This window comes from Microcaecilia unicolor, chromosome 10, assembly GCF_901765095.1.
Source record: "Microcaecilia unicolor chromosome 10, aMicUni1.1, whole genome shotgun sequence".
In the NCBI taxonomy this organism is placed as follows: domain Eukaryota; kingdom Metazoa; phylum Chordata; class Amphibia; order Gymnophiona; family Siphonopidae; genus Microcaecilia; species Microcaecilia unicolor.
Genome location: NC_044040.1, coordinates 22,149,964 through 22,177,346, shown reverse-complemented (window position 1 = coordinate 22,177,346; position 27,383 = coordinate 22,149,964). Strand labels below are relative to the sequence as shown.

Genomic DNA, 27,383 nt, shown 5'->3' with positions numbered 1-27,383 from the left:
AGCCGGTGGGGGGGAAGAGGGGTTGGTGGTGGGGAGGCGAAGATAGTGGTGGGCAGACTTATACGGTCTGTGCCAGAGCCAGTGGTGGGAGGCGGGGCTGGTGGTTGGGAGGAGGGGATAGTGCTGGCCAGACTTATATGGTCTGTGCCCTGAAAAAGACAGGTACAAATCAAGGTAAGGTATACACATGAGTTTATCTTGTTGGGCAGACTGGATGGACCGTGCGGGTCTTTTTCTGCCGTCATCTACTATGTTACTATGTTAATGAATCTAGCCTAATGTATCTTTATAAAATACTAGGGCAAAAGTGGCCGAAATTGCACCTAGAATGAAGCTGTGGGTATTTATGCCAGTTTTTGGAGCAGGTGTTAATGTCTGCACATGAAGTTATTTGTGATACCCTAGGCGAGGGTTATGGGGATGGCCCTGTGAATAACTCAGCCAGACAAGGTATAAAAATGTGAAAGTAAATGTTTTATTCACCTGAGCCCTGGAGCCTGTTACTTCACAGGCCAGGAGTATCAGATGCAATAGTTTCTCTCCAGTTTCAGTAACAGTCTTGAGTAGGCCTCTGGCTAGCAGGCCAAGCAGGCTGTGGCTGGTGGGGCTGTCCCGCCCCAAACACAGCCTGTGAGTTCTCAGTTCAGACCTCAGCAAGGCTTGCAAGTCTTAACAAGAAGCAAAGCCATTTGTACTCAGCAACTGCAGCTATCTCTTCCTTCCCTGGGCCTCCTTAACCTCAGCCTGGCTCTGTCTTTTAAACTCCCAGGTACTGACTCCACCCTTGCCGGCTCTGGCGGGGACCAGTGCTGTTAATGTGTCCTAGGATCTCGGAAGGACTTCTCTTAAGGGTGAAGGGCAATGTTCTATAAACCCCCTCACATCACGCATTTATAAATATAAATCACAGCCCCACCAGTGTTCCACTCAAAACGTAGTCCAGAACACAGCTACACCCAGGTTATGTAAAAGTTCTTGTCATCACATGTACTTTTACTCAGGATAATTTAATAAATGGCATTTTCCCCCTAATTCTATAAAAAGCACTAAAAAATGCATGTGCAAAATGTGGGTGCATGCACAATCTACATGTGCATTTTAATTAACGAGCTAATTAGCGCCAATAATTGGCTTTTTAACAAGCAATTCTTGGCACTAAATAGATTCAATTAACGTGCACACATGTAAATTTAGGTGGCAGATCCGCGCCTAACTTTTACGCATGAGTCAGAAAAAGGGGCAGGGAAATGGGAAGGCTATGGGCGGATTAGGGTGGACCTGGAATGTGATTTTTAGATACATGCGTAATTATAGAATAAGGGGGCTCTGCGCGTAAATACAGGTGCGGGCATTTGCACCACGTTTTCACTGGTGCAAATGGTCACACCTAAATGTAGACATGATTGCTGGGCTTAAGCGCTCTTCTATAAATCATGCCTAACTTTAGGCACGGTTTATAGAACACTGCTATATGCTTTTTTCGGCAATGATTTTTTAGGCACTATTTATAGAATCCCCCCCCTTTATGTGATAATGAAAGCAACTTTATAGAATTGCTCCCTAAATGTCACTGAGTGTGCATGTGTGAATGTTACCATGTCTCTAGGTGAGCAGCCATCGTCAGATGTACCTATAAATGTCATACAGGTGGAACACGACAAAGAAACAGAACAACAAGGAACCTCGCAGAGATAATACCACAAAGGAGCCAGCGAGGGTGACTCAAAAAAATGATGATACTGGATGTGATCTAGGAGATTTATTGGTCAACAATAACGGCTCACGGTCAGCAACAACGACTCAACATGGCCGTGTTTCGACCCACTGGCCTGCCTCAGGAGTCCTCCTATGTTGTATGGATGAGTATATCGATGTCACTTGCTGTAAACATATCAAGCTTAATTTGCTGTTGTGGTAAAAATTGGCACTGCTGGCAGCACCCCACGCTCTCAAAACAAAGCACTGTGAATATTCTCCAGATTCGTAACAACTGGTTCGAAGTTCAAACAGTATTTACAGCAAGTGACATCAATGTACTCATCCATACAACATAGGAAGACTCCTGAGGCAGGCCAGTGGGCCAAAACATGGCCGTGTTGAGTCGTTGTTGTCGAGTCGTTGACCAAGAGTCGTTATTGTTGACCAATAAATCTTCGAGATGACATACAGCATCATCATTTTTTGAGTCACCTTCGCTGTCTCCTTTGTGATACAGGTGGAACAGCCATCTTCAGCTGTGTATATCTATAACTGTTACCTGGTCTGCACAAAGGACAGCACTCTCCAGGGGGGGTATATTGATCCAAGCAGTTGAGATCTGGGCACTGTGGGCCTTCGCACTGCACATTACCGTTCTAAGAGAAAAGAGATGCACGTTGGCTTAGAAATACCCTTGTTTTATGCACTCCTAGCATTAACACTGTTATCAATGGACAGACAGTGTGCACTGTGCTTACACACTCACCTCCTCTGCAGGAGGAGGTATATAGGACAAGTATAACCTGTCAGTAAATCTCTGTGAAGAATGTGATAATTTGAAAGACAGAGGGAAGCTTAGGCCATGGTAAAGAGCCTAGTGACATGCTGTTCAAGAAATTCTCAATGTCTGAGATGCATCCCATGAGAAACTAAGAATGTGCAAAGAAGAGAAACTGGAAGATGGTGTGAAAGAGGACATGAGACATGCAGTAAGACAGAGAGTGCTAGCCATCACCAGGAGCATCTTGAATCTGAACAACTCTTACCGAGCAGCTGCAGCTGGTACAGGGCTCTGGCCTCCAGGTCTCTCCTTCCTGGTGCCCATCAGGACATCCTGGAATAAGCAAACCAACAAAAAAGGATCATGTAAGAGACAGAAGGAGGAAGAGGGATCCAGAAAGTCAACACATCTGCAGCAGTCCTATGACCCGGATCCTTCTCTCATTCTCCCAAACTCAAAAGACCTGTATGGGCAAAATTTATTGGCTGCCAAAGCCTATGCATTAAACAGTAATGAAAAACAAACTCAAAGGAAAACAGAGAAATACCAGAAATAATCACAGCAGTTCTAACAATTAAGAGTTTACTTATTTATTTATTTGTTTGTTTGTTTGCTTGCTTGCTTTTTTTTCTAAAAATGCTCAGTGCTTGCTTGACATAGGAAGCCAAATTTTGTCCTGCTAGGTTGAAGATAATTTTCAACCACAAATAAAAAATCATAGAAAGCTAAGTGATCAAAATTTTACTTCTTCAGTTTAGGCCTGTCTTTTCAGGGCCACCGAGGGGGAGGGGACGGGGGGCAAAATTCCCTGGGTCTGGCCTCTAAGGGGGGGCCAGGTGCCCGCAATCTTCTTCCTGCCTGTCTGCTTCTGTGTCTGTCTCGCTCCTGCTCTTATGTGCTGGGACCAGGGGCGTAGCCAGACACCCAAGTTTGGGTGGGCCTGGACCCAAGGTGGGTGGGCAGCACTCCGCTTTGTCCTACAAGTGATTTGGTTTCTCCCTCTCTCGCCTGCATGCCATATGGTCTTTCAAACATCCCCTCTCCCCCGTATACCTTTTAAATACCAGATTTTCACCGGCAGCAAAAAGTTGTTGGGAGTTTTTGGCTGGTGGGGCGCCAGCCACATTATAGGTGTGCTGCTACTTGGTGGGCCTGAACCTAAAGTGGGTGGGCCTGGGCCCACCCCAGCCCACCCTTGGCTACGCCACTGGCTGGGACCCTGATGACCTGAGTTATCACGTTAATGCAATCTCCCGGCACACAGGAGCAGGAGACGACAGACCAAGGGAGGAGCAGTCAGACATAAGAAGGTAAGGGGGTGGGCGGGAGTGGCAGCCCAAATGTGGGGGACGGCCCAAGTGGGGCTGGGAGCAGTCGGCGGTCATGCCCCAGGCCTGGCTTTGTCTCTCGGCAGCCCTGTGTCTTTTACTCACTGTGGTTAAGTGGCTAAGCCAGGGGTGTAGCCAGACAACAGATTTTCGGTGGGTGTAGGCAAGAAGTGGGTGGGCACCAAGTGTTCTTCCCCCCCCAACCACCACCCAAAAAATATCTCATCTGGTGAGAAAACACTTCTTTCCATCTTGGCAGTCTGCGGCAGGCATGCACTGAAAACTGAGCATGCGCAGGTGCCATTATTGTGGAGTAGCGTTTTCATTACCATCAGGGGGAAATCTTGAACTGGCCGAGCTTGGGATCCCCACCAGCTACCGCTAAATGTGTGCTACTGTTAGGCGGGCCTGAGCCCTTAGTGGGTGGGCCCCGGCCCACCCAGGCTCACCTGTGGCTACGCCACTGGGCTAAGCCACTCCCTCTCCCCTCTAAGTAGCCCAGTGGTTAGTGCAGTGTCCAAGAACCAGGGGAACTGGGTTAGATCCACTGCAGCTTTGCGTGACTCTGAGCAAATCACTTAACCCTCCACTTCCCCAGGTACAAAGTAAGTACCTGTATATAATATGTAAGCACAGAAAGGCAGTATATAAAGTCCCTTTCCCTAAATTTCAAATACTTGCTTTTGAGCAGCTACAATTATCCCACAGGTAGGAAATGAAACCCTTTCAGGACTGACCTCTAATTCTCTGCTTACATTATATTTCTGGCTCTGTGACATTATAGTATCGCTCCTATTTACACGAGGATTGTATTGCTGTTCCTCAGCACTTTTTGTGAGAAGGCCATAATATCAGTTTTGGAAGGGGTATTTCTTGGGTTCTTCGCTTTTGATAGCAATAAATAGAAATAAAACCTAAATAAAACGAAAGAAAGGAAAATAAGACAATATCTTTTTTGATAAGCTTTTGAAGGCAAAACTTTCTTCTTCAGGTCAGTTATCAGCTTTAGAAAACGTACCTGAAAGGACGTTCTGCCTTTGAAAGTTAGTCAAAAATGTTATTAAGTTAGAATAAAAATGAAAACAAAAGTATCATCTTATTTTCCTTTTATTTTATTTTGGATTTCTTTCTAGGTATTACCTTTAAAGTGGACTAAAACAGCAAACACTGGGGCCCTCTTTCTAAGCCGTGTAAATGTCTACGCGTGCCCAACGCATGCCAAAATGCAGTTACCACCCAACTACCACATGGTTCTTGCGGTAATTTCATTTTTGGCATGCGTCCGATACGTGCATCTGAAATTTTTTTGGGGGGGGGGGGCGCGTAACAGACGCGTGCCAAGTGGTATTTGATGCACGTAGGTCATTACTGCCTGGATTCTTTACCGCTAGGTCAATGGCTGGCAGTAAGGTCTCAGACCCAAAATGGACAAGCAGCAGTTTAGATTTTGCTGCACGTCCATTTTCAGCAAAAAAAAAAGGCCTTTTTTTACAGGCACGCTAAAAAATGGATCGGCGCACGCCCAAAACTCATGCCTACATTACCGCAAGCCATTTTTCAGCACACCTTTGTAAAAGGACCCCACTATTATTTGTAATATTTTCTTATATAGATCCTGAGTTTATTCAACTTTTATACAATCTGTTCTTAATATTTGCCTATGTGATTGCCTTTTCTTTGGGGCGCTTTTACTAAGTCGCATAGGCGCACGCCCAACACGCATCAATTTTGAGTTACCGCCTGGCTACCATGTGGCCCTTGCAGTAATTTCATTTTTGACGAGCGTCTGCTAGGTATGCCAGAAAATATTTTTATTTTCTGACGCGCGGGCGGTAATCGTCATTCTACACGTGTAGACCATTACCGCCCGGTTACCACAAGAAACCTTACTGCTAGGTCAATGGCTGGCAGTAAGGTCTCAGACCCAAAACGGACGCGCAGAAATTTTCATTTTGCCGCACGTCCTTTTTCGGCAAAAATTTTAAAAGGGCATTTTTTTCAGGTGTGCTGAAAAATGATTCTGTGCACGCCCAAAACATACGTCTAACACTACCGCAGGCCATTTTTCAGCGTGCCTTTGTAAAAGGGCCCCTTAGCTTTTCTTGTGATTACAAGTATCTTTGCACCAGTCACTACATACCTCTCGTGTCTACAGAGGTATGTTTCAGTCTTAATGCTTTATGTTCATTACTCTTTTTTGAAGTATATTTTACATTTTTCCGTCATTTATAATATCTGTTATTTGACGGTACAGTCCACTGATCTTTTATGTTTTATCTTTTCATTCTGTTTCGCATATCACAGAAAGAAATGCATTTCAGACTCTTTCCTCTTTGCCTGCAGGGTGCAGCTGCTTCGGGTTTTCAGAGCTGTTTGGCTCCGAAGGTTGAAACAATTCCATCCTCTCTGTAGTTGCTCAAACCAGAGAAAGGTGAAATAACAGGGCAATTTTCAAAGTGCCCACACTGCTAGAAAGGTACTTCTGACCCCCAGTATTTCCTCTCATTTTCAATCAGATACCGCATACAGTTCAAGCTTCTCCTTCTTACCTACAAATGCACTCAGTCTGCAGCCCCTCATTACCTCTCTACCCTCATTTCCCCTTATGTTCCTGCCCGTAACCTCAGCTCACAGGACAAATCCCTCCTCTCAGTACCCTTCTCCACCACCGCCAACTCCAGGCTCCGCTCATTCTGCCTCGCCTCACACTATGCTTGGAATAAACTTCCTGAGCCCTTACGCCAAGCCCCCTCCCTACCCATCTTCAAATCTTTGCTCAAAGCCCACCTCTTCAATGTTGCTTTCGGCACCTAACCTTTATACCTTTCAGGAAATCTAGACTGCCCCAATTTGACTGACTGTACATTTGTCCTTTAGATTGTAAGCTCCTTTGAGCAGGGACTGTCCTTCTATGTTAAATTGTACAGCGCTGCGTAACCCTAGTAGCGCTTTAGAAATGTCAAGTAGTAGTAGTAGTAATGTGAAATTATCCCACGTACCTTCACTGATGGAAACATGCCCATGGAAGCAGAATTTGCAGACTTGTACCACCTTTTTTCCTGTGGACTCTTTTTCTGACTAGTTTTGAAAAACTATGCTTGCTGTATTCATCATTACCCAATCCCTCTCCTCGGGGATAGAACACCTCTTGAGGTGTTTTTAAGGTTTTCTTTTTTTTTTTGAGAAATATTTTAGTTTTAATGAATAACACAACTTGCAAAGTTTATCACAAGCTGTGACATAATAATTAGCTGTTTTGTATGCATTTGCAGCTCATCATTATTTAATGCACAGTGCAGTAAAAAAATATATTGCAATAATCTGAGTTATTAACACATGTTATTTCCATAATGCAGATTAGTAAATAGGGACCTTCGCTGATTAAAAAAGGAGCTAAGGCAGGGCATTCCCAGGGCAGACTTTTCAAATTTAATTGGTTAGCTAACCAGTTAAATTTGGCTGGACAAAACTAAGCACTGCAATAGCAGACTAAATTTCCTTGGCCACCCTTCTTGCCTTCCTCCAACTGCAATTTATAATAAAAAAAAAAAAGTGATATCACCCATCCCCATTCTCTTTTGCAAGACTATAACGTTACTAAAATAAAAAAGTACCAATCTCTTTTCCCTTCCTGCTGTCAAAATTTAAAAGGTGCTGGCAGGGATCCTGCCCTTTCTCCCTCCTGCTATATTTCCCCCCACCCCACCCTCCCAGGCTGCACACGCTCAGGTGATAATTCTATAAGGAGCCGCCAAATTTAGGCAGAGAGAACGCACATAAATGCCAATATTTAAAAAAATGTATATGGTAAATGATTATTTTCTGAATGAATGCTGTTCTGTACATATGTACTAAAATTCAGTAATGTGCACTTTTCAGGCAGCATTCGTATGGGCAGAGTTTAGGCCGAGCATGGACGAGTGTACATTTATGTACATACATTATAAAAATACTAGAAAGTACATGTGTTCTTCAATAATATAGGGGTGAGTATTTAGACCAGTTCTATGGCTGGTGTAAGTGATCACACCTAAAATATTGGCATGTTTTTGACCTATTATATTAGTATTTTAGAAAGAAAAGTAGGCACCTACTTTTCCATATAGAATAGGCTCGAATAGGTGAATTCCTGGCATCACCGTCCTGAACCTGGCAAAATGCCCAGCAGATTAGGTTTTCCACCTTCTCATTCAGGTCTCTTGATTGGTTTATTCAGTAAGACATAGTTAAGAACCTGACAGCTGATTGGCTTGTTTGGTAAGCCGTAGCTAAGAGACACCTGACAGCTGATTGGTTCATCCACTAAGACTGAGCAAACAGGAACCTGATTGCAGATGGGGTTTTTTTTTTTTGTTTAATCAGACAAACAGGAACCTCACAACCAGTAAGACCAAGGAAGTTTAGGGGCCCTTTTAATAAGGCACGTAGGCACCTACGTGCGTCCAACATGCGTCAAATTGGAACTACCGCGTGCCCCGGGAGGTATTTCCATTTTTGACGCGCATCCAAAACACGCGGTAGAAATTTTCTACCTCATGGCGCTTACCCGGCGGTAATCGGCAGTGTACATGCGCTGACGATTACCGCCTGGTTAACGCGTGAGATCTTACCGCTAAGTCAACAGGTGGCGGTAAGACCTCAGGCCGAAAATGGACGTGGGCTTCATAAAGGCGGTTAATAAATCTCAATAAATAAACAAATAAAATTGTTGACCTTTGTACGATACCTCAGCTTACCTAAGCACTTAGGCCAGTCCGGGTGGAGGGAGCATTTTACTTCACCTTTCACACACACGCAGAGGTTGCATCCATCGGTTACCCAGCGGTCACCGTCCTTGTACTCCTTCCCCTCCCAGGAGCACAGGGGCCGCCTGCACTCACATGTCTCCAGGTACTTGACACGGGCCAGAAGATCCATGTTCTACACATCCACAAACACAAACAGAATTACCCATCCTAGGATATTCCAAACAACAGCAAATCAGAAACAAGGCATAGCCTCTATTAGTAAGCAGGGGGGGATTTGTTATAATTGCAAGTATTGAATTTGATACTGAACCTTGCCTCGAACTTTGTTGATAAGGTATGTCATCACATGAAATAAATAAGGTGATAATTTACAAATCAAGTACTAAGCCAAGGGGTTGTCATGCTGTCAAGAAGCAAATCAAAATCTTTCAGGCAGTGCTTTGCTGTACTTATAACAGTGTTTGGAACTGAAATACATTTTTTGGATATTTTATAAATGTTCCTCTTTTAGTATATGTAAAAAATTTTATTATTGTATATTATTATCATCATATTCCCTATTATATGTTTTATTGTTTGTTTATTTTTAATTTGTTTATGGTTTGTTTATGTTTATAGACTCCTGATGTAGGCCTGTTTGGCCGAAACACAACGTTGTGTCGAGTCATTTTTTATGTATTATTATATTATTATTGACTTGGAAATTATTAAACTTTGTTTTTTTAAACATAATTTGGTTCCATTCTTTGGATAGCCTGGCTCATATTCCCACCTTTTTTATTCTTCACTTTACGCACCGTGGGATCTATTGAGTTCTCCACTTTTTTGTGGATCCTCTTTAGACTGAAATAAGAAAAACATTTCATTTTAAAATCAAAGAATGATTTATGTTTTATGGTTAGGCAAGAAACAGCTGTGCCCTGGGATCTGCCTTGTTTCCTTTCAAATATACATCTTTTAAATGTAAATATGTTTCTTATCTTGATGTCATAATGCTGCATTTTAAAGGTTCTCGTGTTTCCAGGCCCTGCCTTTTGATTGCAGCGAAACGTAACTACATGGTTTGACCATTTAATTTTTCTGTAACTGAAATGGGTTTCTCCCCACTAAAACTGAGATGTCCCTTACTGAGGGGGCCCTTTTACTAAGGTGCACCGAAAAATGGGCTGTGCTAGTGTAGGCGCCTGTTTTAGGCGCACGCCGATCTATTTTTCAGCGCGCCTGTAAAAAAGACCTTTTTTTTAAAAAGTTTGCCGAAAATGAACGTGCAGCAAAATGGTGCGCATCCATTTGGGTCTGAGACCTTACCCTCCAGCCATTGACTTAGTGGTAAGGTCTCACGCGGTAATCATCTAAGCGTGTAAAATGACGATTACTGCCCGGTTTCTGCTGCGCACCGGAAAATAAAAATTAATTTTCCGGCGCGCATAGCGGATGCGCATCAAAAATGAAACTACCGCAAGGGCCACGCGGTAGCCGGGCAGTAACTCCAAACTGGCGTGTGTTGGGCGTGCGTAGGCGCCTATGTGGCTTAGTAAAAGGGCCCCCGGAAGTCCAAAACATTGGTAACCTGTGGTCAGATTCCTGTTAATATCCACCATAGCTCTCAATTCCCATGGACCTACGATTAGGACGATACCACCGAATCACATGACTCTGGATACAGCATCTAATTGCAGATCACTTATCAGGAGAATGCAGCGACATCCCACTAATCCATGGCAGGATTTACCTTTTGGTTGCTTCTAGGCAAAGAAGCACGTTGGTCCCCCTTCGGAATATATACATTTTAAAATTCCAAGAAACACCTCCACATCCCCACTGTGAATCCAACTACTGAGGAAAACCAGCAGAGGAGGAAGCAGTAAGTAAGAAACGTTTCTCAGTGACAGCCAATTCTTCTTGCCAAACCTTTGAGGGTAGTAGTGGGCTCTTATCTCCCCCCCCCCCCCCCTCCAACTCTTCTCTCCTCCAGCAGTTGGCTTACCAAGGCCAGAATTTATCTCGGAAGCCATTGAATTGGCATATCTGAAATGGCCCCTCTTAAACACCTGGGCCCTAGGCAGATGCATAGTTTGCTTATGCCTTAATCCTGCCCTGCACGAATCTCAAATAAGCAGAGTACAGCACTGTCCTGTGGGCCACTAATTAACCAGTCGGTTCAAAACTCTGCTGCCCGTCTCATCTTCCGCCAGGGTCGCTTTACTCATACTACCCCTCTCCTCAAGACCCTTCACTGGCTCCCTATCCGTTTTCGCATCCTGTTCAAACTTCTTCTACTAACCTATAAATGTACTCACTCTGCTGCTCCCCAGTATCTCTCCACACTCGTCCTTCCCTACACCCCTTCCCGTGCACTCCGCTCCATGGATAAATCCTTCTTATCTGTTCCCTTCTCCACTACTGCCAACTCCAGACTTCGCGCCTTCTGTCTCGCTGCACCCTACGCCTGGAATAAACTTCCTGAGCCCCTACATCTTGCCCCATCCTTGGCCACCTTTAAATCTAGACTGAAAGCCCACCTCTTTAACATTGCTTTTGACTCGTAACCACTTATAACCACTCGCCTCCACCTACCCTCCTCTCTTCCTTCCCGTTCACATTAATTGATTTGATTTGCTTACTTTATTTATTTTTTGTCTATTAGATTGTAAGCTCTTTGAGCAGGGACTGTCTTTCTTCTATGTTTGTGCAGCGCTGCATATGCCTTGTAGCGCTATAGAAATGCTAAATAGTAGTAGTAGTAGTAGAATAAAGTATTCTCCCATCAATCACTGACTGGAAGGGAAAAAGTACTATGTATTAATAACTGGTAGATTGGTTAACAACTATTACCACATGAAGAATAACGGAGTTTTGCCCATTTCACATCTCTTCTTCGTTCTGAACACTGGCTTCATATCATCGCCTACTTACCATCAGCTCCACCTTACCTCAATAATTTATTTATCCTTTACACTCCCCTAGGATACCTCCGTTCAGGTGACAATAATCTTTTGACAATTCCACACTTATCTGTTCGCCATTTCATTACCTAGGTGCTAAATAATGGAATGAGTTCCCTCTCCTATCAGAAATCAACTGACTTAAGAAACTCCTCAAAACCCATCTTTTTAAAGAATCTTTTGGCTCTAATCTATAGTAATGTCATATCTTCCTCTCCCACCCTTCCCACTCTTTGTTGCCCCATCTTCCCCTCCTTCTCAACAAATTTTCTTTTTTTTTTTTTTTAATTCTTCTTTTTAATTTGTAAACCACTTAGATACTCTTGAGGACCCAATGGGGTATATCAAATGAAATAAATGAATTAATAAAATAAGTTCTCAACATGACCAGGTTTCACTCTCAGACTGCAATAGGCGACATGCCAAGTATTTATTTCAATAAATCATCTATTTTACTTCACTATTCATCGTGTGGTAATACTTGCTATCCAACCTGTGAACTCTGTATTACTGAGTCTCTGTGTTCTGTCCTGATACTGGCAGGACACAGCACCAACCCATCAATCACTGCTTGGCAGAATGATATGTTGCTCCATGGATTGGGAAGATGATGGGTCAAGTGGATCTTATCTACCTGTCTCTCTATTCTGTGTTTCTATAGCTTACTGAAGAGAGAATCATGGGTGATACTGTCAGTCACAGATGAAGAGGACAAAACGTTGGGCCATGGATTACTAAGTGGCTGGATTTTACACTGTCGCTTGGATTAACGATTGGAAGAACAGAGCACTGCCAAGATGAAGGGTCAGCAAGTGTATACTCAGATAGAAGTAAACAGAAAGGTTGTGAATAGCAGATACTTCAGTGAAAGGGATAAGGAATGAGACCAGACAAGATGGCTCCTTGATTTTGAGCTAGATGGGTAGGGAAAAGGTCAAATACAGATATGGCTAACTTTAATTGGATATTTAACCCAGATCTGCGCAGGTTGAATATGTGGTCTAAAGTTAACTGGACAAAGTTGTCTGGTTAATTTTAGGCCTACTATTGAGCTGACCAGAGTTATACTTGAAACTCTGGTCAGGCAGTGCTGAATAAAGGTGTTGACCAGCTAAAGTTAAACCGTGCCCAAGGACACCCTCCCCCTGCACCATCTATTTCTAGCCAGCAAAATCCTGCCCAAATATTTCGGTGGTCACTTGGAGGGCTGGGAAGATCTGTCCAATGAATTCCTAATTTAGCTGGATTTCTTATGGATTGAGAGGCTACTAGATTTTCCAAGGTTCCTACCTGTGTTTTGACCATGTCCAACATATTACTCAGGCTCTCTAGCTCCTCCTCCAGCCTGTGCAGCCGTTCCTCCTGCATGGCCTTGGGGAGCAGAGATCTCCCTGTCCCTGGAAACGAAGCAGGTTCACTTTGATGCTGCTGGTAGTTATGGATATTGGAGGGGGGAAGGGGCATTGGTGCCTTGGGCGCTTCATGGTCCACAGAATGCTCTAACAGGTCCTCGTACCTCTCTTCTGCCATTGTGTAAGGAAGAGGAAGAGAGTCTGAAACACAAATTGTAACATATATGAGATGAATTAAAGGATAAACCAGGTTCTGCCAGGGATGAAGACCAATGGGTCTAACAGTTTAGAACTAGGAATCTGGAACTTCAGAGTTGTAACCAGTTCTGGTGTTTTCGGGGTGGGGAAGGTAGTAACCAGGGCAATTGCTCTGGGCCCCTGTCCCAGAGGGGGCTCCAAGCCTGCCTCAAGCTGAAGGAGACCTAGCCTGGTTGGCTTTGGGGGCCCCTGCATGACTAACACCAGCCTTGGCTTTAACCCTAATTTCTCCCACTGCATCTATTTTAGGGTTATTCTTTTTTTTTAATAACACAAATTTAAATAAGTGCACGATAGCACTCAATGTCACAATGTCAATGACATTTTCTTTACAAAAATGTCAGACTATACAACAGTTCTCTGTGCATGGATGCCTTTTATTGAATCTAGCCCTGTACCATTACGGTGCCAGAAAATCACCGGGACTAAAGACTTGTAGAGAATGAAGAAGTTGTGATCACCCGGAAAATTCCAAATCCAAATTTATTTATTAGAAATTTATAACCTGCTGTATCTAAAAAATTCTAGGCGTGGTACAAAAGTAACATACACAATAAATAAATAATTCCCAACTGTATTGAGTGCCAGTTGTCTGATTAAAAAGAATTTTCTGAGCTTAATTTCTTTTATTGATTTTTGATACAGATACCATCAAGAGCTCACAGCATAACAGCAAGTAACATTTTACAAAGTAAGGCAATATTGTAGCTCACATGTAAGAAGCAGCAATCTACATTCAGAATCAAATGAAGTGAAAACAAGAGAGAGGGAGGAAAGAGGAAAAGAAGAGGGAAAGGGGAGGGGGGGCTGGAGAATACAAATCAAAGTGTAAAGCATGCACATGTCAAAAAACACACATCAAATTTACTACTTATCATTGTACCGTATCAAAATAAGCAACAAGTGGTAGCCATTTTTCCCTATATGAAGCAAAACGAGAAGATTTCTTTGCAAGGTGTGATTCGAATTTGTAAATTTGGAGCACTAAGTTCCACCATTCCTGGTAGGTAGCCTGATGTAAAGACTTCCAATGAATTTCCAAAGAATTTTCTTTATTTTTCTTTACATTATTTCTAGTGCATTTTGACATAATCTGGCAAGCGCTACACTTGGGTTAGAAAAACGCTTTTAGAAAAAAGAATATACAAAATATAGCTACAAACAAGAAATAAGTAGTCTTATGCAGACCACCAGAAGAGAGAGATTCAAGAAAGAAAATATTCCCTAAAGCAAAGGGAAAACCTTAAAAAAAAAAGCAATTTGTAGTAACTTTTGGGAGAAAAATAGTGCTCCCCTCTGTGCGGACAGCAAGACTATCGGTTTGACGTTGCTGTTTATTCTTTGAGCAGTGTTCTTCATTAGGGCGTCCTTCCCCTGACGAAGCCTGTGATTGGCGAAACGGACCGTTGGGGAGGCCCGATTTTGAAGCTGCCATAAGATAAGTCATTATGTCTGCTTTTTATGTCCTGAGAGGGTATATGTAGCACGTTTTGTATGAATATGATTACAAAAACAAATATTGTTTAACATCTAGGGAGGTGGTGGGTCGAGGGCCAGTGATTAAAACATGGTGATGGTGCATATGTGCATATTTGCATTTTTGCACGAGTAATCCCGTCAATTTGGCTGAATGCCACCAGTCTGAGGTCTCTATTCCCCCCTTCCTTTATTTTTTTCATTGTCATGCATTTTGTTTGACTTTACCCGCTATTTTTTGTTGTATTACCATAAGTAAAGCGGTGTTTTTTCCCTTTTTGATTGTTACTTTAGTAAATATTGGGAAAAGAGTCTATATAAAAATCACAAAATTCAAGCTATTGACCCTTTAACCCTGTCTCCACCAGCAGGTAAAGGAAATTCCATTCTCCTGGCATCTAGGAAAAAAATTCAGCTGATTGGAGTCAAGAAAGACATATTTCAATGAGGAATAAATCACGCAGCATTTACAAGGAAAATGTAACACAAATTTGCCCCCAGGGGCCAACACCTGTTGTTTCAATTGAAGAAATTTTTTCTATGTTCTTGTATAATTTTTTACTTATCATGAAATACCCTAAAAGAACTTCTAAGGACACCTTGATATGTTACCTACACATATCACATCCTATGAACTTCAGATGAAAGCTCTTTGGCTCAACGCAAGTATTAAGGCAGTAAATTTGAGAGAATTGGATCATACCCAAAATACCTTGGCTTAAGAGTGAGATTCATTACTAACAAGTTATGCACAAAATTAAGCCATCTGGAGACAGCGGGGCCGATATTCAGCCAGTGGGATGCAGCCACCATAAGTGCCGCGATCGGCGCTGTCCCCAGATATTCAATGTTTCTGGTGACCGACATTGAATATCCAGCTTCATTTTGGGCCATTGGAACTTAACCAGTAAAGCTGATATTCATCGCTAACCGGCTAAGTTCCTAGCGATTAAAGACAAGACTGCAATTTACGCGATGCTATTTAACTGCAAAACCTAGTGTTGAATATCAGTGCTAACCGGCTGTATCGAGCGATATAACTGGTTAGCCACTATGGGGGAGGTTCTATACATGGCATCTAAAAAATCGGCGCTGAAATCAGTGCACACTAAGCATATTTTATACTCGGCACCTAGATTTAGGTGCCGATTATAGAATATGCTTAGTTGACTACACGTTTGGGATTACGAGCTAAACAGCGTCACTACAGATAAGTGCGGTTATATAATTATTCGAGTGGTATAAGTTTGGCCACTTCAGACACGATATATTCTATACCACCAGACACTTTGCTTGTCCCCAGCAATTGAAACATAATATTGAAGCACTGCCCCTCGCTGGCAGTAATGCTGTTGGAGGACTCTCACTCAGTTTAGAGAGAACAGTGACCATTAACATATATGTTACCTTTTATTTTTTTTTAATTGTTCTTATCCAGTAAAAACATTATTAGTACATACAGATGCTATAGCAAGCTGATGGCTCAAAATGTCTTTGTCACCATTGGCTAGCGTCACCCCAGTTTACGGCACCCGTTTTAAAATTCATAGATCCATAGGCAGCCAATTTCTTAAATACAGATGGAATAATTGGAATACTTGTTTTAAGTGCCTTTGGGCTAAGTGCTCGGCTTGACTGGCTTATGTTGTTAGAGGATACAGATAAAAAGTGACCTTCCCTTTCTGAAGTAGGGGAAGGGAGGGAGGGGAGGGTGGGTGGGGAGGGAGGGAGATGTTATTAATCTGGCTTTACCCGCTGATGGGATTTCTGTTTTTATATTTTAGTTGGGGCAGCATGGTTCGATTACTTTAAGTTAAGAATTCTTTTTCGTGCCGGACGGCACTGTTAAACATGCGGGACTGTAAACAAATAGCGGGGGATCTAATAGTGGGGGGGGAGAGACGATAGTTAAGATGGGGATGGGAGAAACTTGGTAAAAATTATTTGGATGGTAGACTTCATTACTTTAATAGTCTACAGTGTGTTGTGATACTCGAATTGTTAGATGTTAATATTTGTTGGCTTGTACTCACCTCCCAACATAACACAAAAAACTTCTCTACCATAATCTCACCATACTGCTCTCTTCCAGTCTCACAAAACCTGAAAATTCTTGGAGTTACTATTGATCGAAACCTCACTCTCGATACCCATGTGAAGAACACGACGAAAAAGATGTTCCACACCATGTGGAAACTCAAAAGAGTAAGACCATTCTTCCCGAGATACGTCTTCCGCACCCTAGTACAGTCAATGGTAATAAGCCATCTGGATTACTGCAACGCACTGTATGTGGGCTGCAAAGAACAGACTATCAAAAAACTCCACACAGCCCAGAATACTGCCACCAGACTCATATTTGGAAAAACTAAATATGAAAGTGCAAAACCCCTAAGAAAGAAACTGCACTGGCTCCCACTTAAAGAACGCATTGTGTTCAAGATATGTACGATTGTACACAAAATTTTCCACGCAGACGCCCCGATCTACATGATGAACCTAGTGGACCTACCTCCCAGAAACGCCACAAGAACATCCCGCAAATTTCTCAATTTGAACTTCCCCAGCTGTAAAGGACTAAAATACAAGCTGATGCATGCCACTACCTTCTCCTACAAGAGCATGCAAATATGGAATGTTCTACCGACAGACCTGAAATCAATTGTCGAAACAAATAACTTTCGCAAATCTCTGAAGACACACTTCTTCAACAAGGCCTACAACGAGAACCAACAGCTTCACTAATTCACTTTCCCAACCCAACCAGTTAGGAAAATCCACTTCTACTATCACCTGCCTAATCACTTCGTCTTTCGTCCCTACTTAGAGGCAGATGCACCAAAGCTTAATGAGCCTTTAATGACCCTCCAACGAGGAAATTTTGAGCCGCTGCATGCATCAAAGGGCTTTTACCGAGGAAGCTAGCAGCTAACGAAAACGGAGTGCAGATGAGTAATTAGTGTAAAAACCCCATTGAAACGAGATGCACTAACCTTTTCCGATTGCCTTTACGCAGGAAAAAGGCAAGAAATCTAACGAGAGGTCTGGACCTCTCGTTAGGACAGCTCTGTGCCAGGAAAAATCGTAAAGTGAAAAAATAAACAAACTTTGAGCCAATCCCAGCGCATTAGCAGAGCTAAAAGCGCTGTGATTGGTCAAAAGAACGTTGCATTACATATGAGCTGTGTTTGAGCTGTAAGAAAACGTGTCAGAAAACACATCAAATAAAAAAAATAAAAAAAGGATCGGGAGGGGGCAAGGGCGCTCATCAGGAGCGTCCTGTATGGACGGCCATGCCCCCCCCCCCCCCGCTGCTCCCCATTGTCCGCCACTTCCCCCCCCCCCCCACACACACACACACAAGAAAGCGAAATTACGTCAGAAGGAGGCGGGGCCTAGGCCAGGGAAGAAGAGACGTCATGGAGACTCTGCGACCAACACAACAGATCTTCCTGCCCGTGCAGTGCTTCAGAAAGAGGTGAGAGGCGCTGCTCGGGTCGGTAATAAGTACATAAGTACATAAGTAGTGCCATACTGGGAAAGGCCAAAGGTCCATCTAGCCCAGCATCCTGTCACCGACAGTGGCCAATCCAGGTCAAGGGCACCTGGCACGCTCCCCAAACGTAAAAACATTCCAGACAAGTTATACCTAAAAATGCGGAATTTTTCCAAGTCCATAGGGAGGGGGGTCTCGGTGGAGAGGGGAGCTGCGTAGTCAACCTCAGGGGGGGCAGCGGGGGCGGGGCACGGGGGCGGAAGAATGACGGGAGGCGGAGTTAGCTTTTGCAAAACAGAAGAACAGGAAGGGAGGGGGACCGGGGCTGCTAGAATTTCGCTTTCTCTTGTGGGGGTGGGAAGTGGCGGACAGTGGGGAGCAGCGGGGGGGGGGGCAAGGCCGTCCATACAGGACGCTCCGGACAAGCGCCCTTGCCCCCTCCTGATCCTTTGTTTTTGTATTTTGCTGACCGGGTAGCCACGTGTATGTGTTGTGGCTTTTTTGTTTGTTTGTTTTGACGTTTGCAGCATGCGCAGAGCAGCCAGCAAAACGCTTGGCTGCTCTGCGCATGATTTAGGGGCCGATTACCGACGTGTATTGTGATTCTTTGATACATTGTACGTTTCAATACCGATCTGAGCATGTGTAACTCTTTTTTTGGGTGCATTCTTCGTTTTTTTAAAATCGTTAGGGACTTTAACGATTTAGATTTTTTAACGTTTGGTTGATGCATCTGCCTCTTAATCTTTATACACTACTAACTGTATCTGATATTCTGGAATGACAATGTCATAACAAAACTATGTAAGCCACATTGAGCCTGCAAATAGGTGGGATAATGTGGGATACAAATGCAATAAATAAATAAATAAATATACTGAATCATCAATGAAAATTATTAAAGTTGGACATACAATAGAAGAGAAGGGTGGGGATAAACTGTTAAAAGTTTGATGACGGTATGTATCATTTTGTCTTTAGTGAGTACTTTTTCCTCTTTGAATTTTGGTGTATTCATACTGTGGATGTGCTTTCTTTGCGTTGTCATTAATAAAAATGTTGAAACTAAATACAGATGGAAAGTAAAACCGCCTGTTTGTTGTTGTTAAACTGAAGGACAAAACCTCTAATGGAGGTGACTCCTTAGATGAGCAGATTTCATACCTGGAACCTCACTCTTACACAGAGAAAAGCACATCTAGCCGGGCATAACCAATGCTTCCTTTCGTGAAAAATGAGGATGAAATGCCTCGAAAGATGGCTGGAGAGGCTGTAGTTAAATCTGAGGCAGAGACTGATGAGTCTAATTATCTGGTCCAGTCCAGGCTAAGATTTATAAAACAGTTGCTATTTCTGCTAAGCCTGCTTATTTTCAGATTAGAGTAGATAATGCTTGACATATTTCTCACTGTTGCCAAAGATCTGGATTCTCTCTCTCTAGGCTTCTTCTGTCCAGCTCCTATTCTCTGTTGAAGTGCAATGAACCTGCTAGATATTTTTGCACATAAAATTCAGAGGATGTGAACGCTGAACCAGGCTTTGAGCCTGAATCTCAGGCCTATTTTTCTGTTGTGGTGTGACTTTCAGCCTGAACAGGGCCCTGGCCTTCACCTTGGATCCTTGCTTTCAGGACTGGCATATCTAGGGTTACCATATTTTGTCCCCACAAAAGGAGGACACATGCCCCGCCCCCTTTCACACCCCGCCCCATCCTCTTTCACACCCTCGCTCCGCCCCCTGTCACATTTCCCCTCCCCCGTCACACACCCCATCACTCCCCCTCCTCGTCACCCCCTCCCCTTACCTTATTACTGCCCTGGTGGTCTAGCGACCTCTTCGCCTTTGGGGCAGGAAAGAGCCCCCTCTTTCCTGCCCGGAGCGCTGCCCTGCATGCATCCTTCTTGTTTGTGATCTCGGCGCCGATTCAAAATGGCCGCCGAGAGTTGAAGTCTCGCAAGGTCACTTCAACTCTCGGCGGCCATTTTGAATCGGCGCTGAGATCACGAACAGGAAGGATGCATGCAGGGCAGCGCTTTGGGCAGGAAAGAGGGGGCTCTTTCCTGCCCCAAAGGCGAAGAGGTCGCTAGACCACCAGAGCAGCAGTAAGTAAGGGGAGGGGAGGCTAGCAATCTGCCCGTTTGTCCGGATTCCTGGACAAACGGGCAGATTGGCAAAACCCGCCCAGTTGCCCGGACATGCCCTCAAAAAGAGGACATGTCCGGGTAAATCTGGACATATGGTAACCCTAGGCACATCCATTAGAAAAGATTAGGTGGCCGCCTAAGGCAGCAGCATCTTGGAGGCAGCAAAGAGCTGCTGCAATCAAAGCAAAACGAAAGCAGCCACAGGAAATGAAAGAACCATCAGCTCATACTTCAACCTGTATTTTTATAGAAAGTTTGTATGATGATCAAGATTGTTGAACTTAATGATCAAACAAAAAAAACAGCACCACGGGCCTTTAAAAATGGAACACAGTTCTTTAATGAATGAGCCTTGACAAAAAGACCCGACACGGGCCGTGTTTCGGTGACTAGCACCTGTGTCAGGGGTCACAGTGATGACGTGGAAAACTCGGGGAATAACTCAAATATATTCCTCTACAATATATTATTCCTTACCCCACGTCTCATATAGTAAAAGCTACAAAGCAACAAGGCACTTTCACTTTCTGTATCCAAACTGTGACCCCTGACGCAGGTGCTAGTCACCGAAACACGGCCCGTGTCGGGTCGTTTTGTCACGGCTCATTCATTAAAGAACTGTTTTCCATTTTTAAAGGCCCGTGGTGCTGTTTTTTTGTTTGAACTTAATGATCAAAATCTTGACAGGAGGAAGGACTTTTGAAGGGGGTAAGTTGGAGGTTCATCCAGGGCACCCACCACTCTTGCACTGGCTGTGCTTATCTTTCAAATCTAATCAAAATCTCAAGAGATGTACTAGAACAGTGCTTTTCAAACTTTTGGTGACCGTGACTCCATGATCGTGGTGAAATAAAACTGTGTGACCCCCTCCTTGGGGGTCTATGGAGAGCCCACCCCAGTTGTGACCCCAAACGTGGGTTTTTGTGATCCCATGGGGTCCTGACCCACAGAATTAGAGCAATCATTAGCAGCTGTGATAAATTTCAATTGGAAAAGGTTCTTTTCTCATGATTTTTGAATATGCTTTGGTCAAATGAATTGATTACAGACTCTTTCTTAACTACTAATCTACTCAAGAACTTCCAGCCAGCCTCTAATCTCCTGTTCCTCTCTAAATTGATAGAGTGATAGGTCAACAATGATTTTTTGAATAAGAATGGTTGCTTGGATCCTTTCCAGATTCAGCATGGAAACCGCATTGGTTATTGTCATTAATGAACTGAATTTAGAAAAGGAAAGATTGTCATTTTTAATCGGACTGGAGTGGATGGCTGCCTTTGACACCACTGATCATCAAATCTTCTAGATTAAGGAGTATTAGTGTTAAAGTTAGGATGGTTCAGTGGTTCTATTCATTTTTCAATGTCATTGGAAGATAAATTGTTTGCTCCACACCACGCAATAATCACCCAGATTCTACACGGAGTGACTTACTTTGTGCATGCAAAAACAGTCATATTCTGTATTTGAATGTGCAACTTAATTAGTTAACAAGCCAATAATCACAGATAATTACCAATTAACAAGCAATTGACGCTAATTGGTATTAATAAGAATTTACATGCAGAACTAAGTGTATTTTGTAACGTGATGCATGTACATTCTAAGTCATGTTGTTGAAAAGTAGGTGTGGCCATGGTCGTGGAACGGGTGGGTCATGAGCGTTTATAAAACCTATGCGTGTTGTTATTAGAATAAACCTGGACTGCGCCTAATTTAGGCATCATGATTTATACCAAGTTTTACTTGGCGTAACTACCTGCAACTAAATTTAGTCGCGTATCTATATACCACGAAGAAATTTAGGTTTATTCTATAAAGTATGCCTAAATTAAGGTGTACTTCATAGAATATGCTTAGGCAAATTTCATTTTGGCGCAGATTTGTTAGGCATGATATAAAGATTCTGGTCCAATATAGGGAGTTCCCTCAGGATGTGATATTTTCACCCATGTTGTTTAATATCTGCATGTGCCCATTGTTAGATATCGTTAGATCATTTGAGTTCTAGGCTCAGTGATATGCAGGCAACCTGCAACTTTACTATCCATTGGAGGCCAATCCAGAAGATCTTGAGGAATAGATGTGGTTTTTTGGCAACCATTGCATTCTGAATAAAGACCCTTAAAAACTGAGGGCCTGATATTCAGCCTGCGGCAATCAGGGCCCCTTTTACCAAGCTGCGGCAAAAGGAGGCCTGCGTTGGCGTCGGCGTGCGTTTTTGATGTGTGCCGGGGCCCCTTTTTACCGCAGTGGGTAAAAGGTAGATCTTTCTTTTTTTAAAAAGAAATGGCCATGCAGCAAGTGAAGCACTTGCAGCGCAGACGTTTCCGGGGGGAGCTCTTACCACCACCCGTTGAGGTGGTGCTAAGGGCTCTCCTGCTAACCCGGCGGTAACCGGGCAGCGCGCAGCACTGTCCGATTACCACCAGGTACACACCAGCGCTACAAAAATAAATATATTTTTGTAGCACCGGATATGATGGCGCACTGGGGGTGGGAATTACGGCTGGGCTGCAGCGGTAGCCTGGCAGTACTTCCTGTTTTAGTGAGTGGTAAGCCCCCATTGGGCTTACCGCCACTTTGTAAAAGGGTCTCTCAGTGCTTTGCTGACTTGCCAGGCCATGTCTGGGCTCCGGAATTGAAATTCTGGGTATACAGACCTAGCGAAAACATAGGCAGGAAAGTGTGATATTAAGCCTTGCGTGATCAGTTCTCATTAATGACAGCATTATATTTATTGGTCTTGTCCAACAAGCTCCAAGTTTCAATTTTAGAACCCACAAAACTCTTGAAGTTGAACGATTTCCACGGGCTTTCTTTGATTTCATATCAAAGTTTTAAAACATCTCACATACATTTCAGGCTTGATATGGGTTGGGCCCAGCTCAGCTACAAGAAAAAAGTAAAACTGGAAGTATGTCCCAGGCCAGCAATTTAAATCGGGTAAAAATTTTCTTACTTAGCATTTCCTTGGTGATAAAACACAAACCTGCTTTTCGGAAACTCCCTTCCTAACTGAAGCCATCAGGAACATAATTATCCAGATCGCAAAAGCATTTGTTTAGTTTTACTTTGGTTTAACTTCTGGACTTAATAGCATTGTAAACATTTATTGAAGTATCCTCCCAGGGGCTCCCAAATGTTTAAGCTAATTTATGTCTCTCTGTATTGCCTACTATTTTTTATCTGTAACATAGTAAATGACGGCAGATAAAGACCTGAACAGCAGTGGCGTACCAAGGGGGGGGTGGGGCAGTCCGCCCCGGGTGCACACCGCTGGGGGGGTGCCGCGCGCCTGTTGGCTCCGAGTCTGCTCATTCCCTCCCTGCTGTTCCCTCTACGCGGAACAGGTTACTTCCTTTTCCGGGGCAAAGGGAGCAGCAGGGAGAGAACGAGCGGACTCGGAGCTAACAGGCGCACGGCACCCTCTCAGCAGGTAAAAATGCACACGGGGGGAGGAGTCGCGCTGCACCCGGGGGGGGGGGGGTAGTTTTGCCGCGGGGGGCGCGCTGCACCCGGGGGGGGGGCACATCGGCGATCCGCCCCAGGTGTCAGCCTGGTTAGGAACGCCACTGCTGAACAGTCCATCCAGTCTGCTCAACTGTCACACTGATTATCAATTCATGATTAAACCAACAATGAATGTGATGTAAAATACTTGATCACGGTCCTTCTTTGGCGTTTCTGGGACATAGACCATAGAAGTCCGCTCGGCGCTGTCCTTACATTCCAGCCACCGAGGTTGCTGTCCAAGCTCTTTCCAGCTCATCCTAAACCAGATTGTCAGATGCGGGACAAAGACGGTACAAGTCTGCCCAGCACTGGCCCTAGTTCATCACAGCCGGAGTCGCCATCTAAGCGTCACTCGACACATCCACACACATGCAGCCATTTAAGTTTAGGGTTTTTTTATACCATCCATTTCCTACAAGAACCTCTGTGTTCATCCCACGCCATTTTGAATTCCGTCATCATTTTCTCTGCAAATTTCTGTGCTAGCGAACTGCACCTTAATGTACATCGCCTGGAGCTCCTGGGCTAGGTGATAAACAAGTAGATTTAGAGGGGCATAATCGAACAGAAACGCCTATCTCCATGGGCGTTAATCTCCGAGAACGGGTCCGTGAAGGGGCGGAGTGAACCGTATTTTCAAAAAAAAATAGACGCCCATGTTTTATTCGCCAAGGTGTGAGCTGGGCGTTTTTGCTTTTCAGCGATAATGGAAAATGAAATCGCCCAGCTCAAAAACGAATAAATCCAAGGCATTTGTTCGTGGGAGGGGCCAGGATTCATAGTGCACTGGTCCCCCTCACATGCCAGGACACCAACCGGGCACCCTAGGGGGCACTTTTACAAAAACAAAAAAAAAGGTAAAAGAGCTCCCAGGTGCATAGCACCCTTCCCTTGGGTGTTGAGCCCCCCAAATCCCCCTCAAAACCCACTGCCCACAAGTCTACACCATTACTATAGCCCTAAGAGGTGAAGGGGGGCACCTACATGTGGGTACAGTGGGTTTGGGGGGGTTGGACGACTAAGCATTAAGCAGCACAATTGTAACAGGTAGGGGGGGATGGGCCTGGGTCCACCTGCCTGACGTCCACTGCACCCCCTAACAACTGCTCCAGGGACCTGCATACTGCTGCTTGGGAGGAGGGTATGACATTTGAGGGTGAAAGTAAAAAGTTGTGAAACATCATTTTTTTGTGGTGGGAGGGGGTTAGTGACCACTGGGGGAGTCAGGGGAGGTCATCCCCGACTCCCTCTGGGGGTCATCTGGTCATTTAGGGCACTTTTTGGGGCCTTATTCGTGAAAAAACAGGGTCCAGGAAAAGTGCCCTAAATTCTAGCTACAAACGCATCCATTATCGGCGAAAGGCGCCCATCTCTGTTCGGGTGATAACCACGCCCCAGTTCCGCCTTCACCACGCCTCCGACACGCCCCCATCAACTTTGTCCGCATCCGCGACGGAGTGCAGTTGAAAGCGTCCAAGGTTCGGCTTTCGATTATACCGCTTTATTTGTTTTTGTGAGAAAAACGCCCATCTCCCGATTTAGGTCGGAACTTGGGCGTTTTTCTCGTTCGATTATAAGCTGGTTAATATACTAATAAGATAGAAAAAGAAAATATTGCAGCGAAGGGCGACTAAAATGATAGCGGGGATGGGAAGACTTACCTATGAAGAAAGACTAAGGAGGCTAAGGCTATTCAGCTTGGAGAAGAGACGGCTGAGGGGAGACATGATAGAGGTATATAAAATAATGAGTGGAGTGGAACAGGTGGATGTGAAGCGTCTGTTCACGCTTTCCAAAAATACTAGGACTAGGGGGCATTTAATTTAAAACAAATCGGAGAAAAGTTTTCTTCACCCAACGCATAATTAAACTCTGGAATTCGTTGCCGGAGAACGTGGTGAAGGAGGTTAGCTTAGCAGAGTTTAAAAAGGGGTTAGACGGTTTCCTAAAGAACAAGTCCATAAACCGCTACTAAATGGACTTGGGAAAAATCCACAATTCCAGGAATAACATGTATAGAATGTTTGTATGTTTGGGAAGCTCGCCAGGTGCCCTTGGCCTGGATTGGCCGCTGTCGTGGATAGGATGCTGGGCTCCATGGACCCTTGGTCTTTTCCCAGTGTGGCATTACTTATGTACTTATATGTATGTACCATCCTGACTACAGTTGTGGAGCTTGGTTTGTTTCTCACTCAACTGTATGTCTGTCTTCTGTACTGTTCTAATTGATTATGTTGTATGTCCTTAATAATGTGACTGTGTAGTGTTCCCCACAGAGGATTGTAGATGCGTGGGCTACAAGCCATTTAAATTAAATAAATAAACAAACAAACAAACTGTCTCTTCTATGTATCTGTAGAGAGCTGCATATCCCTCTTTGTATAGGGGTGGTTACGTGTTATATTTGGCCCTGAATCTGGGTTCAGGATGTCTCTTGGTCTCCAATATTTTGTACCCAACCTCCTCTGTTCCCCGCTGCCTTCTCTTTTTCTTGACCCAAGAGGGTGTGGTCAATTTGGGAGGAGCTCCTTGCTTGAGTGTCTTCCCCAGAGTCACTTCTTTTTCCCTTTGTCTCTGCTTTTTTCGCTTTATACTTTCATTCGTCTGCTTCTTGTCTTGCTTTGCCGGGGCTTTGTTTCCTAAAATATTCTCCCTCACCCAGTTGCTTTGCTTTCGGGTCACAAAGATTTCATTGGCAGGCCGATGATCAGAAGCAAACGCGGGCAATAGAAGCTATTAGCGCCATACTACTGCCCGCGTTTGCTACCGCCCCATAATCAGAGCCCCACGAGCGAGTGAAACAACACGCTCGTGGGCTATGACCGCAAGAAACATGCAAATGCATGCTAAACAGGTATCTTATTATTTCTCCCCAATGATCAGTGGGCAGCACGCCAAACATTGGCGCACTGCCTGCAGCAAACCCTATGCCAGCTCGGAGCTGGTGTTAGGGTTTGAAGAACATTTGGAAGGAATAGTGAGCCCTGTCCAGCATGCATTTGCATGATAGCAGGGCCCCCATCCCCCCAATGGAAATACCCCCACAGGAGCCCCCGAGCCTCCCCAAAAGAACACTGACCCCCCCCCCCCCCACCCCAAGCCAGCGGCATAGTCCCTCCAACCTCCCCAACTTGGGGGGGGCTAGAGATCCTGTGTATCTCTAGTCCCCTAACCCCCCCCCTCGCACCCCAATAAAAAAAAAGCCCTGGTGGTCCAGTGGGCCATGACCACAAGCCCCCCCTACCTGGTGGTCTAGAGGCCCCTTTCCACGCCCCCCTGTACCTGAGTGGTGGAGGAGGGAGTAGTACTCTCCATCCTCTTCCAGCGCCACCTTGAAAATGGCGGTGCCCAGCCCTGCCCAGCAGTGTTGCCAGGTGGCCGCGGGAAATTTTTGCCCGCGGCGGGTTGCGGTTTTTTGGGCTTCTTTTTTGTCTTTTGGGCGTTTTTTTAGGCGTTTTTTCGGCCGCGGGGGGCGGGGTTAGTGACGTTTTGGGCGGGGTTAGTGACGTTCTGGGCGGGGCCGATGACAGGGGCGGGGCCGATGACGGCGGGGGCAGGGTTGATGACGGCGGGGGCGGGGTGGGGGTGTCAGGGGCGGGGTTTGAGTTTGGGCGGGTTTTGGGCTGGATTTAGGCTGGTTT

At 44.5% G+C, this 27,383-nt stretch overlaps 1 protein-coding gene across 1 annotated transcript in view; it reads right to left on the bottom strand.

The window, feature by feature from the left end:
• The window catches only part of KCP (kielin cysteine rich BMP regulator), a 198,599-nt gene that overhangs the window by 143,404 nt on the left and 27,812 nt on the right, over window positions 1-27,383 (bottom strand). The window contains exons 4-7 of the mRNA XM_030216418.1: window positions 12,791-13,053; window positions 8,544-8,727; window positions 2,745-2,812; window positions 2,258-2,354 (exon numbers count right to left, since the gene is read on the bottom strand). Of these exons, the coding sequence (XP_030072278.1) occupies window positions 2,258-2,354; window positions 2,745-2,812; window positions 8,544-8,727; window positions 12,791-13,053 (612 nt within the window). The remainder of the gene's footprint in view (window positions 1-2,257; window positions 2,355-2,744; window positions 2,813-8,543; window positions 8,728-12,790; window positions 13,054-27,383) is intronic.